Genomic DNA, 16,767 nt, shown 5'->3' on the forward strand with positions numbered 1-16,767 from the left:
TTTGAACTTTCTTTTTTTTTTTTTTTTGGTAATTAGGAATTTTCATTAATCACCAATGAAACATTACAAGACCACAGTTGGCTTACATACTCAGCCTACTGTCTTTGAGCTGTATCTCTATCCCCTATACATGTACCTTCTATACTCATTTCCTCTCTACTTATATTTACATCAAAACTGAAAATTCTGTATAAGCTGCCTATTTTGATTTGTTGCTCTAACATTATATATGCATGCTATGTTTCTAGCTAAGTCTTCGCCTTCTTGCTTTGCTTTTCAAATATCCTGAGATTTCTCTCATTCCATATCTCATGAAGTGCTTCTGCATATATCATTCTGAATATTCCCGCTTCCCTTGATTTTCCTCTTGCATTCTTAGTTGCCCAGTGCCAGTGCTGATCCCAGTGCCAGTGCTGATCCCTTGAGAAGGTTAACAATGATGCTACCATATTATTATCTCTTGTATAATGACAGCAATACATGTGGGCAGTGGTTAAGGGCTTCACCAGTCACCGGCTTAATCGGAGATAAAATACATTAAAAAAATTAAAGAAGTAAAAAGTTACAGTAAACTAATGTAGTACAAATTTCAATATTATAAGGTTTTTTTTTTTTTTTGTTTTACTTATTGTCAAAGTTTAAAATTCCAAGATCACCTATGGGTTAAAGCATAAGGGTGCAAGAAACAAGGGCTTTCCTCAAAACTAGCAAAGGAGAGTACGTATTAATTAATCAGGTCATTAATTTGCATAACTAGTGCTTAATGAGTTGTCTTTTGTCTGTCCAACAAAATCTCTAATTAAGCCCATAACCATTATATTTGTTTGGTATTTTCGTTTTTTTTATTGCCTTTTACTTATTTTAATTTTAATTTTGATAAGTGGAGAAGATGAACCTTGGCGCAACGGTAAAGTTGTCTTCGTGTGACCTATAAGCCATGGGTTCGAGCCGTAAAATCAGCTAGTGATGCTTGCATTATGGTAGGCTGCCTACATCACACCCCTTGAGGTGCGACCCTTCCTCGGGCCCTATGTAAACACAAAATACTTCGTGCACTGAGCTATTTTTAATTTATTAATTTTGATAAGTGGAGTTGTTAGGGTTTGTTGTTTGCCATGTTTTAGTTTCCCAGAATCCGAGTTTCCTCGTATATGTCTAATGTATTGTCTTAGCTTTATGAGTGCAAAAGTGGTATTAAAGTCAAGAAATAGGTTTTGCCGTGACATTAAGAAAATATGTGTGAAGCAATTTTTGCAGTAATTTTAGGGTAAAGTTTGCTATGGTCGCCGCAGTGATTACATTGTTCCTTTTCATGTCATTGCTGTGGTTATGCTGTATCGAGAAATTATATTCAATTAAGAAAAATAATTATGCTTCAATTATATTCCAAGCAAATTAAATTTGATATATGAATTTTTATTGTTTAAACGATTTGCTGAATGAAAAAAAGAATTTGTAATTTGTCTTGGAAGAGCAATAAGTTTTCATCAGCTGAAAAATATTGTTGAGCATTTTTTAATTAGAACAGTGAATGCATAATATACTATCTTCTTTTTTACTTTTTCAACATTTTGGGAAGTTAAACATACAAATTGTATTATAGCATGTGTGATAATCATGTAAACAGTCAATATAAGAGTACATAAAAGCATAGAATTTAAATATCCATGAAATTTCTCCTTTATCCTTCATCTTTCCTTAAGCTAACTAAATGTGGAAGATGAAGGTAAAATGTGATTATTTTAGTACATCTGGGAATCCGATGCCATTATATTTTAGTACATTAGTAATTGACGTTTCACTGCAAATACAATACCAAAAAAAAAAAAAAATTCAATTAATTTTAAAGGGAAAAGGTCTAAATTTGTCCATGAGAAATGCTTTTGATTTTCCCTTCATAAATAACTAGCAAATTTACCTATGCCGTTACAAAAATATTTGCCTTTTTTTGACTAAGAGGGTGTTTGGCTAAGCTTATAAGCTGGTCAAACTGGCTTATAAGCACTTTTTGGCTTATTTACGCGTTTGGTAAAACTAAAAGTGCTTATAAGTTAAGTGCTTATAAGTCAAAAATAAGCCAAAAGCCATAAGTTGGTCTCCCCCAACTTATCAAATTTCAGCTTATAAGCACTTTAGGTTTGACCAAAATATTTACTATTCTATCCCTAAAATACTTCTTTTTAAAACAAAACTCTTTGTATACCCAATTTTTTAGCTGCTTATTATTAATTTCGGCACTTTTATCCAAACACGTAACTGCTTATTTTTTAAATCAGCTTCAAGACTTAAAAGTGCTTTTCAGCATCTATGCTTATCAGCTACTCTAAATCAGCTAACCCAAACGGGCTCTAAAGGTCAACTATTAAGACTAATTCCCACCATTATCATATAGTTTTTGAGAAATTTGAACTATTTCGCATGATAAGAAACACCATGAACTTCCCGCACCTGCTGTACATTCACGGCTTTTCTTGAAGTCATCTTCAATCTCTATGAACAATCCCATGCAAAAATTGGCTGAAAGTTTCGAGATTTCAAAATCTACAGATGATGAATCTTTTGAGTTGTGTAGAGGAATGGAAAATAAGAAGATGTAGAGAAGGATATCAGCTTTTGTACTAGAAAACCAAGATGACACTATTCAGATGTAATTTTTTCTGAATAGTGTCATCTTGGTTTTCTAGTACAAAAGCTAATATCCTCCTCTACATCTTCTTATTTTTCATTCCTCTACACAACTCAAAAGATTCATCATCTGTAGATTTTGAAATCTCGAAACTTTGAAGATGTAGAGGAGGAGAACTAAATATACAACAAGTGTTAAACACGGAGCAACAATAACATCAAGAGCAACAATAGATTAATTAAAGAAAGAAGATAAATCACCCAAAAATAGAGCTGTTGTTTAGGGCTCGAAATCGGATGCTACAACCTCCAAATTCGATCACCACCATTAAAATTAAAGATCAAGATATTTGGAATACGCAGTCAAAACTTAACACGATCCAACGATGAACGAATCGAGAAACGTAATTGAAGCTGACTGGTCGAAATAAAATCTGCAGCAAAAAAGAACTCCTTTTTTCTCTCTTATCTCTTGATGGATGCTCTCTCAAAAAACTCTCTTATGTGCTAGATTTTTTCAAAGACTAATACAAATGCGCATAGAGCAATTCTTTAAAGTTTCTCTATTTATAGATAATGAGTGGTGCTTTCTCTTACAGCCAAAATCAATTCCAAATAGGAATGAGAACTAAAAGAGAACAGTATTAGCGCATTGGGCCTTTGGATGGACAACATGGGCATGGGCCTAACAAACTCCCCCTCCAGCCAAAGGACCAAATGTGTATTCAATTAGAGGAAATGCCTGCCAATTTTCTACAAAACTCATGTTTATCTGCAACCACTGCTTTCGTCAACATATTCGAAGGAATGCCATTAATGTATATCTTTTTAACCTCAAATAACTATTCTTTCACGGCCATTCTTATCCAACGATACTTTCTATTTATATGTTTGGTCATAGAATAAAAAGTGGAGCGCTCGGTGAGACAGATAATACTCTGATTATCACAAAATCAGATGTACCTTGACTGCTCAAAGTCAAGATCATTAATAAACTCCTTATCCATAGTAATTTTTTGGCACCTTCAGTGATAATAATATATTCGGCTTCTGTAATGGATAACACTTCTGTAGTCTAGATTGCAAAAAATAACCCCCCTTACAAAGGTGATGAAATAACCAGAAGTGAATCTTGCATTATCAAGATTGCCTCCCAAATCAAGAGTCTGTAACAAACAAGTTTAAACTTGTCACTACTAAAGTATAACTTCAAATCTGTAGTACTTTTCAGGTACCTTAATATCCATTTTACTGCATCACAATATTCCTTTGTAGGATTAGAAAGGAATCTACTAACAGTACCAATGACATATGCAATATATGGTCTAATTCAAACCATATCATACAACAAACTATCAACTACAGAAGAGTAAGGAAGACGAGACATCTCCTTTTTTCTTTATCAATAGATGAACTCTGACTAGTACTCAATTTAAAGTATTTAGCAAGAGGATTACTAGCTACTTTTGTATTTGTCATGTTGAACCTCTTGAGTACCTTCATAATATATTATTTTTGAAATAAACATAACTCCTTTCTATCTCTATGCCTGTGGATTTGAATGCTCAAGATTTGTTTTGCTGGTCCCAAGTCCTTCATCCCAAATTATTTGCTCGACTGCTTCTTAAAGATTGTAATTCTGTATTTATTCTTGCCAACAATAAGTATATCATCCACATAAAGCAATAAGATAACAAAATTATCATCAGAGAACTTCTGAAAGAAGTGATCTGAAAAAGTTTTGTATCCCTATTTTTCTATGACAAAATTCAAACTTTAAATACCATTATCTTGGAGCTTGTTTCAAGCCATACATGCTCTTATCTAATTTGAGGACATATTTTTCTTTTCCCTTAACTACAAAACTCACGGGCTGCTCCAATAAATCTTCTCATCTAAATCACCATGAAGAAAATCTGTCTTGAAATCCATCTGCTCAACCGCTATATCTAGACTTGTAACTAAACCTAGAACTACATGAATAGAAGACATCTTCATAACAGGGGAGAAAATTTCATTAAAGTCAACTCCCTTTTCCTGGCCAAAACTTTTAACAACTAACCTTGTCTTGTACCTAGACGCAGAGGTATGTTGGTCTTGCTAATTCTTTCTAAAAACTATTCGTTTGGTAAAGCTCTCTTATATTTCAACAACTTTACTAACTCCTATGTGCTATTCTTATATTGAGTGACTTCATATCATCTTCCATGGCTTCTACTCGATGGTCTTTGTAAGTATATTGTATGGCTTCTTTATAACTCTCAATCAGTCAAAAGTATATACTCATCATCAGGATAATGCATGGATTTTTGTTTCTCCCTTATAGATCTTCCAAGAGAGATTTTAGGAGCATTCAAAGTAGTTACCTAGGTAGTAATTGATTATCAATCAACCACAACTTCATCAACTGGAGCATCCATAATATCTAAACCCTCTGATGATCATTTTGATATTGATTATTATCTTCATTATTATCTTGGGTTCCTTCATATACAATAGGTGCCTTAGTAATAAGAACTGGATCGATATCAACTAAGCTCTTATTACTCTGAGAATCTATCTTCTCAGCTTTGTCGATATCTTCAATTGTTTGGTTTTCAAATAATACTGTATCACGACTTTTAATAAATTTATTATCAAATCGATCGTAAAAATGATGCCCAAATTCATCTTGACCATAACCAATAAAAATGCACTGCTTAGTTTCGACATCCAGCTTCGATCTCTCATCTTTAGGAACATGCATACGATCTTTACCCCCCAAAAATCTCAAGTGATCATAAGAAACATCTTTCGCACTAAATTCTATTTGGCATATCACCACTCAAAGCAAAAATAGGAGACAAATTGATAATATAAGCAATAGTGTTAAGGGTTTCCGCCCAAAAAATATTTGGAAGTTTATCCTCTAAAAGCAAGCATCTGGCTCTCTCAACTAGAGTTTTGCTCATCCTCTCTGCCAAGCCATTCAATTGAGGCATCTTGGGTGGTGTTTTCTGATGACGAATTTCTTGTTCTCTGCAATAGCTATCAAAGGGACCACAATATTCACCATCATTGTCAGTGCGAATATTTTAATTTCTTTTCCATCTGTCTCTCAGCTAAGGCCTGAAATTTCTTAAACACGCTAAGTGCTTGATCTTTAGATCTCAAAGAATATATCCAGAGTTTGCGAGAATGATCATCTATGAAGGTTACAAATAGAGGCGGAGTAAGGATTTAAAGTTTATGGGATTGAGAATCTAATATTTTGAAGTTACAGGATTCTAAATTAATAAATTGTATATATTTGATGAATTTCTTAAGACAAATACATGATTTGGACAAAAGTTACTGGGTTCAGCCGAACCCGTAGGCCGTGCTCTAGCTCCACCCCCGGTTACAAAGTAAAGTGCACCGCCTTTCGACTTTACTTTAAAAAGACCACACAAACCAGAGTGTACTAGCTCCAATAATTCAGGCTTTCTTGAAGGAGGATGGCTATGAAAGAAAACCCTTTTCTGTCTGCCATCTAAACAGTGGATAGACTTTTCAGCTTTGATTGTTTCATTCCAGAAAGAATTTTTTTTCCAGCCAAACACATAATCCCCCCTCGCTCATATGGCTCTGTCTTTTATGTCACGCTTTTGATAAAGTATCATTATCTACCAAATTTGTAGAGTCTAACAACTGATATCAGAACAAATGATTTGGTGGTAGAACTACAGAGATGACGGAGTGTGGCGTGAGATCCAGCTTAGTGCCTTTACTTGTCTACGGGTTTTACGATCTTTACCCGTAGCTTTGAAGACATATACTCAACCTTTAGGCTTCGGTGACCATAATACTCAAAATTAGCCCGTGACACGCTGTTAATCTTTAAATTAGGCCATGAATAGCGATGGGCCATGTGAAACTTAGTATAAGAGGGATGATTGTTGGGCGTGCGTGAATAAAACCCACATGAAAAGTAGAAAAGTAAAAGAAGCTACTTATAAGGAGTTAATTAGATACCAGGGGCGGACGCAATGTTCCGTCGGCGGGTTCAATTGAACCCATAACTTTCGACGCAGAGTAAAAGTTTATATGTGAAAATTCATTAAAATTGCAAAAAAGAAAAAGTAGATATGAACCCATAACTTTAAAAATATAATGAGTTCAATGCTAAAAATCTTAAGACTTGAATCCATAGGATTTAAATTCTAGATCCGCCTCTGTTAGATACTTTTAATAGCGTGAGGCTTTTTGGAAAAACCGGGCGGGATTAATCTAAAGTGAACAATATTATACTATATTGAGAGCCTTTGAGCCGTTTTAGTCTAACAATTATTGGGAGGTTAACTTATTTCTAATGCCAAAATCAGATGTCTTGGATGGTTATGATTGCACCACAATTGCACCAGTATGCGCTAAATAGTCATGCAACTGTCAGCCAGTGGACGGCTAAAGTTCTTGCCCTTCTGTTTGTCAAATTTTTGTTTGAACCAACAGCTGTGAATTGGGATTATACAAACAATGAAGTAAAAAAAAAACACTAAATAAAAGGACTGGAAGACTTAGGATCTGTTTGGAAAGTCACAAGGTAATTGGAATTGGTGTAATTACTAGGGTTATAATTACACAGCCTAGTAATTATAAAGTTGTCTAATTACGACGACCTGTTTGTTTGTCATAATTTACAAGTTTACTGTTTGGTTGCACAAGTGTAATTACACGGTTAGATTAAATTTTAAATGAAGTAATTATCAAAACATAAAAGTTAATATAATAAATATATGCCTATAAATTTTTATAAGTATAAATGATATTATATTTGGTATTTAAGATGTATATTTTTTTTGTGAATATACATTAATTTGTAATCACATATTTATAATTAATAAATGTAAAATTAATTTATATATATTTTCTAAATTAATAATATTTAGTTTAGATACTTACAAAACTAAAAACATATGTTTTGTAAGAACATCATGGAATTCATGTTTGATAAAATAAACTAATATATATAAATATAATGTCATAACATTATTCAAATGTTTGTCAAAACGAAAATATCAATTCTAACAAAAAAATGAACAACATGAAATGTGAGCCAATACTACTAAAACAAGTAAATTGGAACCATGAATATAGCACAATTTTAAAACACACAAAAAAATAGTTTAACATATGTCAAATTCCAACATAATAATAGTAAGTTCCACTATGACTTAAGATTAGAAAACATAATAAGTTTATAACCACATTTAACAACGAAATTTTACTTTAATTGCATCACTCTTTATATGCCAAGTTTGATAATGACTCATTATTTCTAATATTAGGAGGTGTAGTTTTCAAAAAATAGAATAATAAAATAAATAAAAAATAAAATATAAGCAATTACATGAAATCACAAGAAGTAAAGGTAGAGAAATAAACGATAAATAATGTACAAAGAAAAATATATTTTAAAATTTCAAAAAATTAAAAAGTAAAAATAAAATTCAAAAATTAAAATAATAGAAATAAAAAGTTATAAAGAAAATAAATTAAAATAAAATAAAAAGGAAAGAAACTAAGAAACAACCTTGTAATTACACAGTGTAATTACCACCAATTCTCACCTCCCCCTTGAGAATTAGAGAGTGTAATTACACCCCTCCAATTACACTCAATTACATGCTGACCAAGTAATTACTTGGCCAAACAAACATGTCAAACTGTATAATTACACCTAATTACACCCAAATCCTATTCCTAGGTGGCTTTCCAAACAGGCTCTTAAAAAAATTCCAGTAAATTGGACAAATATATGTTTCTTGACTCGCCTAGTTAAAGACAAGAAGCTAGCTAGCTCCAACCTAATTTACCGAGATATGAGCATCAAAAAGCAAAGTAAAAATTGATAAACAAATGAAAATAAAATAGATTTTAAGTTTTATGCATGAAAGGTAAAAAAATATATATATAATCAGGTCACTTATTACCCATGTAAAATTTATAGCTGCTATTTTAGGAAAATTATATTTAATTAACCTGCTATTAAAGGTTAAACCACACTTCTAACGTAAAAATCTTTACACCAAATGTACATAATACAAATCCAAATAAAATTAGTGGGGCAGCTTTTTCAAGAACTCCTTTTGTTTAGGGTTTAAGCTCTCAACACAAGGAGATAGAGAAAATTAGTTTATTTGGGAAGAAATGCAATGGGAGACACGGGAACAGTGCCCACGTTCTCCTCATATATTACCCTTTTTCTCTATATTTTATTCTCTTTTTCTCTCTATTTAAGTTTATATATATTTATGAATTGCAACTGAGCCTCTTGACAAAATGTTTTGTGTATGTACCCGAGGAATAAATATATCCTTTCCTCTCTTGTGATTCTCAATAAATACACTAACATCCATACCCTATAGTCCCTCTCTTTCTTCCAATCAATCCATTTTCTCATTGCTTAGCTTCTTCTTTAGTACTTTGTGACTCAAGGTGTATTAGTGTTTTATGTGATTATGGTAAGCTATCTTTGTTTCTATTTCATTCTTCAATTCCACTTTTATTTGCCCTCTTTCTCTCTCCCCGCCGTCCCCCGCCCGGACCCTCTATAACGGAAGTACGTAAAAATTTGAGTTGTTTACTTCCTCCTTTAGTAAGATCGGGATAAGGAGTGATCATCAGAGGCGAAGCTAGAACTTAAAGTTACTGGATTTAGGATTCTAGCTCTTTTATGTTATTGGGTTAAGGATTCTAGCTCTTTTATGTTACTGGGTGCTAAAGTAAGAATTTGTAGTTATTCAATGGATTTATTAAGACAAATATAGGGTTTGGACAAAAACTACTTAATTTGGCCGAACCCGTTATGGAAGCTCTAGCTTCGCCCTTGGTGACCATCTTCCCCTTTTTTCGTCGTAGTACTTTCACATCATTCTTCATTTGATTGAATTTCTTCCTAGACGACTTAAATTATATAAACTGACAGTATAATTTTTTTTACACTATTAGTATAGTCTAACATATCGTAACAGATTAATTCACGTAATTGATTTATGTTTATCATAAAGATTTACGTGTAATTATATCATAATTGAAAAAAATATTTCTAAAAATCGTCAATACATAGAACTTAAATATGTTCAAAAATATCGAATGCGCGAGAATATTGTATGTTAATTCCTCAATTGTCTTATGGTATGTTGATTTTAGGGAATTGAGAAGCCAGCATGGTTGGAAGCAATCTGCACAGAGAAATTCTTTGCCCCATGCCAAATTCACGAGAGTGCAAAGAAGAACGAGAAGAATATTTGTTGCTTGGATTGCTGCATAAGTATTTGCCCTCATTGTGTGATGGCTCATCGTTTCCACAGATTAGTTCAAATTCGACGTTATGTTTATCATGATGTTGTTCGACTTGAAGACTTGGAGAAGCTCATAGATTGCTCAAATGTCCAGGTACTTAATTAATTAATTATTCAACAAGTAAAACGGCAGCCTGAGCACAAAGCATCCCACGTTCACGCAGGATCCCGGGAAGGGCCACATCCTAAGGGTGTATGATATAGACAGCCTATACTAATGCAAGTATCAGTGGCTGAACCTACGGCTCGAACTCATGACCTATATGTCACATGGAGACAATTTTACCGTTGCTCCAAGGCTACCCTTCAACAAGAAATTTGATAATCATTAATCATTCTAAGATAGTTTTGCTCAACAGTTTTCTTTTGTGGTTGAATTTTTCTGATGATTTGTTTCATAATTCAAACTAGGCGTACACAATAAACAGTGCGAAAGTGATTTTTATCAAGAAAAGACCTCAAAATAGGCAATTCAAAGGATCTGGAAATTATTGTACTTCTTGTGATAGAAGCCTTCAAGAACCCTTTGTCCATTGCTCTCTAGGGTGCAAGGTAATTATCTTTGAATTTATTACATTTATTATATGGAGAATATTGTTTTGGTTTTCAACCATAATTCTTATCTTTTTCACCTAAGTTACATAATTCAATTCATATAAAATATGTTTCAAAAATGCTCTATTGATGCTTGAAAAAGTTGCTGAGATCATGTTCTCAATTACACTTATTGCTATTTCTAAAATATCAATCTAGCTTTTTGACATAGATTTGGTTGATATTTGAAAAAAAAGAATTTTTGGAATTGTATTGAAAAACAATTTTTGAAAGTTGAAATTGTATTTGGACATGCATTTTATTTGAAAAAAATTTGAAGTTTTGTGAGGGGAAGAAAAAAAATTTCATTCAAAAACTGCCCTAAAACAGTTTTTGGAAACTTTAAAAAATCAATTTTTTTTCAAAAACTGGTCATATTCTAGGAACAAATAATTTTTTTTTTTGGGAAAAAAAAACAGCCAAAATCTATAAGGAAGAAGTGACATATATAAGACCATGTAAGTTTAATCAATGAAATAACATAATTTTGGTCAAGTGACAATAATTCTCTAGTTAAGGGCAAATAATCTTGAATTTTATTGATGATCAGGTGGATTTTGTGCTAAAACACTACAAGGACATTTCTCCATTCCTAAGGAGATGCACAACTTTACAACTTAGTCCAGATTTCTTTATCCCTCAAGAGATGGCCGACGACGACACGGCCCATTCGACGATCGTGGACAGCGACGAGCCGTGGGGCTCGTCGACGTCCGGTTCGTCGGGATCGGAGAACATGATGATGATGATGAGTGCTACTACTTTCCCATGCACTGAGTTTGTGAGGAAGAAGAGAAGTGGATTATATGTATGTGGAAGAACACTAGTTAATAGTAATTATAAGAATATAAGTAGTGATGAGGATATGGCTACTAGTATGAGTAGAAGAAAAGGCATTCCTCATAGGTCTCCTTTGTGTTAGAATTTAATTTAGTAGCTACCACAATTTCTTTTATTTCTCTCATATTTTAATTTCCTTAATTTGACCACTTCAACTAGGAATTTTTTTATATTCTTGGCTCACTGCTCATGATCACCACCCCCCTCCTTTTTCTCACACACACACACACAATTTTTGGGATTAATTAATTACTTGGTCGGGGTGTTTTGTCTTAATGGCATCACGTGATTCTAGGTTATGTGGTTTCAAATTTCTAACATGACATAATAATATTGCGATGTTTAGGAATTCGAAGGGATAATTTTATCTAGCTTGATCTCTATGCATGCAAGTTGTTGTACTAGTACCACATGAAGGTGTCATTTAAATAGTTGTTTGTTCAGTCAAAAATAAATTCTCTTTTTTATTTCAAGAAAATATTAGACACTGCTTGATTTTGGTTACTCACATGATTTAATTTCTAATTTTTGTTACACAACAACAGCAACAACAACAATAATAAACCCGTTGAAATCCCACAAAATGGGATTTGGGGAAGATATAATGTATGCAGACCTTATCCCTACCTTAGAAAGATAAAGATATTGTTTCCGATTAACCCCGGATGAAGAAGAAAAAACTAAAAAGGAAGTAGAAATAACAACTACTAACCCTAACAAGCAAAGGTGGTATAATAGCCGTAGCGAAAGAAACGACATATAGTAAAGGAAATATACGGATACGAAGAAATGAAAGTACGAGAGCAACACTAACACACATGAAGATAAGACACCCCCGCTTAACCACTACCCTTCTATTCTAATTCTCAACCTCCATGCCTTTCTAATTTTTGTTACACTGTTTTCGGTTAATTAAAATTACTATCACGATACTTGTACAAATACTTTATTAATGAAACTGAAAAGACATTAGCTAAAAAAATTCTTTTAAACCATTTAAGAAAAAATATTTAATTTGATAAACACAACTGCTTACTTAATCATAATCAGATATGTCGTTAGCTTATAAAATGATTTGGTTTTTATTAAAAGCCTAGCACAATTAGTATTTGGTATTAACAAAAGTTTAAACGTGGAAGAGCAATTAAAAAATTGTAAAACAGTCATGTCAAAGTATGATCTTTGTCACCCTCTCGTGCTAAAGCTTGAAAATTGGAGAACAATAATTTTCAGTTGTAGTAGCATTTCTTTGACTTTGACCCTAACGAATAAACCATAGTATAAGAGAAGAAAAAGAGGAAAATCCTGAAAAAGTTAAAATTAAGAGAAAGAGGATTAATATTTAAAGTAGAAATGAAAAAACAAGAATAAAAGGGAAAAGTAAAAAATGTATGGAGGCAAGTAAGGGTTGTTTAATTGTTTACACTTGTGTTTATTATTGACCAGTCAACCATTCCTATACTCCAATCTTATCGTGTTTAACTTTTATGTATGTAAATTGTTTTACACAATCAGATCTCGCTAAAACAATTATAGTTTAAAACTTTATATTTAGTATTAATTAGTAATTTGATAAAAATAATTATTTTTATTACCGATTAGATTACTTTGACAATGTAAAATTTTTACGTAAACAGAGCCACTTTTGTCTAAAAATGGAAATGTTAGATGGGTGGAAGAGAACTAAATAAATTATACTGCATTTCAGACTTTTGTTTTTAGACTTCTGTTTTCCTCCAAATCCTTCAATCTGAACAAAAATTTAACTTTTGGATTTGCATACAAATATTTTTGAAAATTGGTTAAGAGAATTGTAGATGACGATGATAAAGCCTTAGTTCACAATCAATATCTTGGTTGATTTCAACAATAGTGGGCTTCTCATTATTGGGCCAGTTTTATTTTTACACATTCAGGGAACCGGCCCTTGTCCGGATTGGTTTTACCATTTCGATTTTAGCCACATTTACATGTACATATAAATAGAGTTAGTTTGACTCTATCTTTAATTAATGGATCAAAACTCTTATTTATACTGTCGTCTATCATCTCTCTTCTCTCACCGACTTAGACGATTAGGGTTTAGACTTGATCCATTCTCAAATCACCATTTATTTCGTAGCTTAACATGGTATCAGAGCATCGATCCGAGATATCCGCAACGTTCATCGTGATCTCTTTGGTGTAGTTTCTTCGATTCCGCTGGTCACGACTTCTCTTCGACATTTTGATGGTTCAGACAAGGTTTGGGGTTTTCTGCAAATTTCATCTGTGAAAGATCAGATTTTACTTCTCTTGAGCTCAATCAAGGAATTCCGGTAACATCACATCAATTCCTCACATCATTTGATAGCATGTTCATATTTGTGCCCTAATTTTGAAAAATTGTTCATCTCTGTGTTTGGTCGTATGTGTGACTGATGAGAAGCTTTAGGTTTGAGATTCACTCAAAAAAGCTAGAGAGATGCGAGACCTTCTCTTTCTACAAAACCTTCCTACAACACTCCCTTACCTTCATTTACGTTCTCTAAAAACCTACTAATGGAATATAGTTCTATTAACTCTCCTTTACAACCTTCCCAAGAACCCCCTGATATAGGAAAAATGCAAATTGATGACCCTCCACCTTCCCTAGGCCAACAGAAAACCTTTTTACAAACACTAATATCAAATAACTCTTCAATTTCCATTACTGATAGTCAACGTCCTCAACAACAATATGTCGATTTCTCTGCTGAAACAAACACTACAGAGGTTGATGAAGATTTATTTATTCCTTTATCTACTGATGATAAATCACGCCTATATACACCTTAGAAATCATCAGTGATTGTTAGAGTGTTTGGGCAAAAAATTGGCCATCTACTGCTGAAGCAAAAACTGACTGCACTATGGAAACCTACTGAAAATATGTCTCTAATTGACCTTGGATCTGAATTTTTCCTTATCAAGTTTCAGAAAGAAGAGAACCCGCACACAGCCCTTCATGGAGGTCCTTAGTTTGTTCTTAATCATTTTCTATCTGTGAGGCAATGGGAACCTATGTTTATTGCATCCAACACTCAGCTAATTAACGTACTCTGCTATATGGGTACGACTCCCTAAGCTCCCTACTGAGTTTTACGATATGGAAATCCTTCATCGAATGGGAGCAAAATTGGGTAAGCTGTTAAAGGTCGATACATGCACGACAACTACTTCTAGGGGCAGGTATGCAAGAATTTGTATTGAGGTACCCCTTGAAAAACCTCTCAAAACACATCTTCATATTGGTAACCACAAACAAACAATCCAATATAAAGGCCTTAATCTTCTTTGTACTGCATGTGGCAGATTTGGCCATGCCTTAATACACTGCTCCTTTCAAAAACAACCACTCCCCCCATCCCTGATTACTAAGTCCTCTAGTCCTCATTCTTCTTCAACATCTGCTACAACTCACTATACATCCCACCCTACAACCAACCTTCAATCAACAGAGTGGCAAACCATTACTTTTCCAAAAAGGAATAACAATCGACTACAAAAATATGCAACCTCAACCATGAGGTACTCAAGGGCGGCGGAATCTAATGAAATGCCAGAGGAAGCAGGTAAGTTGTCTATCCCTACTGGGCGAAATAAGGCCCAAACTAAAGGTCACTCTTCTGACTTGACAATCAAGCCCATTCAACTTCCTAACCAATTTCACCCTATTTCAGAGGACATGGATACTAGCTCTGTCCAAAATAAAACTACTATCTTTCCACCTGCCAGTATCCACGAGCCCACCTCAACTCTTTGTAATTTTGAGCGTCAATCGGATGGGCCTAATGGGCCACATAATCAAGCTAAGTTTGACATAATTAATAATGCACACACGTCCTCTATTAATAGGCCCACCCAAGCTAACCTTCAATCAAACAATACCTCACACACGTTAATTAACCATCCACAGACACGTCAGGTTGGTCACCAAAATATTAACCTAGCCACTGATCGCTACCGACTCAACACTACACTAAGGTAGGAAGAGTGGGTCGCAACAACTTTTACCCGATAGTGGATCGGGATCGATTTTCCACAGGGAGCTAGAGAGGGAGTTGTATTATCTGCTTAGTCTAGAATTGTGGTTGTGCTTCTAACATCACTTCTAACATTTTCGATTTTTGATTTTTATATCTTCTACTTTAAGACTAATATTTAAAGCTAAATTATGCTATGGAGATATTACTATGTTATAATTAATATAGAGAAAGGCACTAGGGTCGTAGCATTACCTAGGTGGCTAATCAACGGGTAGATGCTACTAAGGGTAAATTGACATATTTGGGGCTTATGCTATAACCTTTGCTCAATTGTACCCACTCTCACACCTCTAGGTAGAGAGAGTGATTTTGTCCAATTGACTCTCTCGAGACCAATTGGGTAGGCCAAGTTGACCAAGCAACTAGGGTTCAAGTAGGGTAATTACTCTCTCGAGGTTTAACCCGTTAATTGGGACTACCATTTCTCATGGGTTCATCTCAATTCCTTGTTGGGTCAATTTTGGAGTTTATAGACTCTCTCTCTCAAGAAGAGTCAAACCCACCAAGCTAGAATCAGTGTTTGCAACCACCAATCCTTAATGAAAACTTAAAATTAACCCAAATAGCAAACACCCAATATCAATCTAGCCTTAGATTGCAGCACGCATTAATTACCCACACTAGGGTTGAGCCACAACCCTAGCTAGTGAGTTTAGCTACTCATGCTAGATGCAAAAATTAAAGAAATAGATGAAGAAGCAAACATAATAATTGATTAATAAGGAAGAAATACAAAATTAGAAGTTAAAAATGCCAAAAGTGGCTAAACCCAATGTTCTCACGAGCTCAGCAGCCTTCCGTATATAAAACTTTACCTAAAAATGGAAAAAGGATCTATTTATAGTGGCTGAAAAACTTGGACAAAAATACCCCTGCGGGGTCAGCGCGGACCGCGCAAAAAGGTAGCGCGGTCGCGTCAGCTCTTTGGACTCCTAAATCTTGTCTCTAAAGTTGGGGACCGCGGACCGCGCAGAAATGTAGCGCGGCCGCGTGGCTTGACTTAGCCAAATCACCAGCTCTCTAATTCTCATCCACGCGGACCGCACTGATATGTAGCGCGGCCGCGTGGGCTTTTAGCTTGCACTTGTGGGTCTCTGAACCTTACTGGCGCGGACGGCGCAGCAATGGAGTGCGACCGCGTGGCTTGCAACAACAATTACCCATTCTCTGAATCTCCTAGCGCGGCCGCGTGGCATATCAGTACGGTCCGCGCTAGGTCTTCCTGTTCCTCAACTTCACTTGGCCTTTGACACTTGAGAAGGTTTCACTCCGTTCTGAGCCGATCTTTGACATTTGTCACCTTGTCGCTCAAACCTGCA

General features: G+C 34.4%; 1 protein-coding gene across 1 annotated transcript; it reads left to right on the forward strand.

Annotated features, from left to right (window-relative positions):
- The first annotated feature begins 8,936 nt into the window (after positions 1-8,936).
- Positions 8,937-11,551, forward strand: LOC109219089. The gene is made up of 4 exons (XM_019383510.1): positions 8,937-9,107; positions 9,796-10,041; positions 10,359-10,499; positions 11,092-11,551. Exons 1-4 carry the CDS (start codon positions 9,105-9,107, stop codon positions 11,461-11,463), a joined length of 762 nt encoding a protein of 253 aa, XP_019239055.1. The 5' UTR covers positions 8,937-9,104; the 3' UTR covers positions 11,464-11,551.
- The last annotated feature ends 5,216 nt before the right edge of the window (positions 11,552-16,767 follow it).

Source organism: Nicotiana attenuata, unplaced genomic scaffold (assembly GCF_001879085.1).
Source record: "Nicotiana attenuata strain UT unplaced genomic scaffold, NIATTr2, whole genome shotgun sequence".
Classification (NCBI taxonomy): Eukaryota; Viridiplantae; Streptophyta; class Magnoliopsida; order Solanales; family Solanaceae; genus Nicotiana; species Nicotiana attenuata.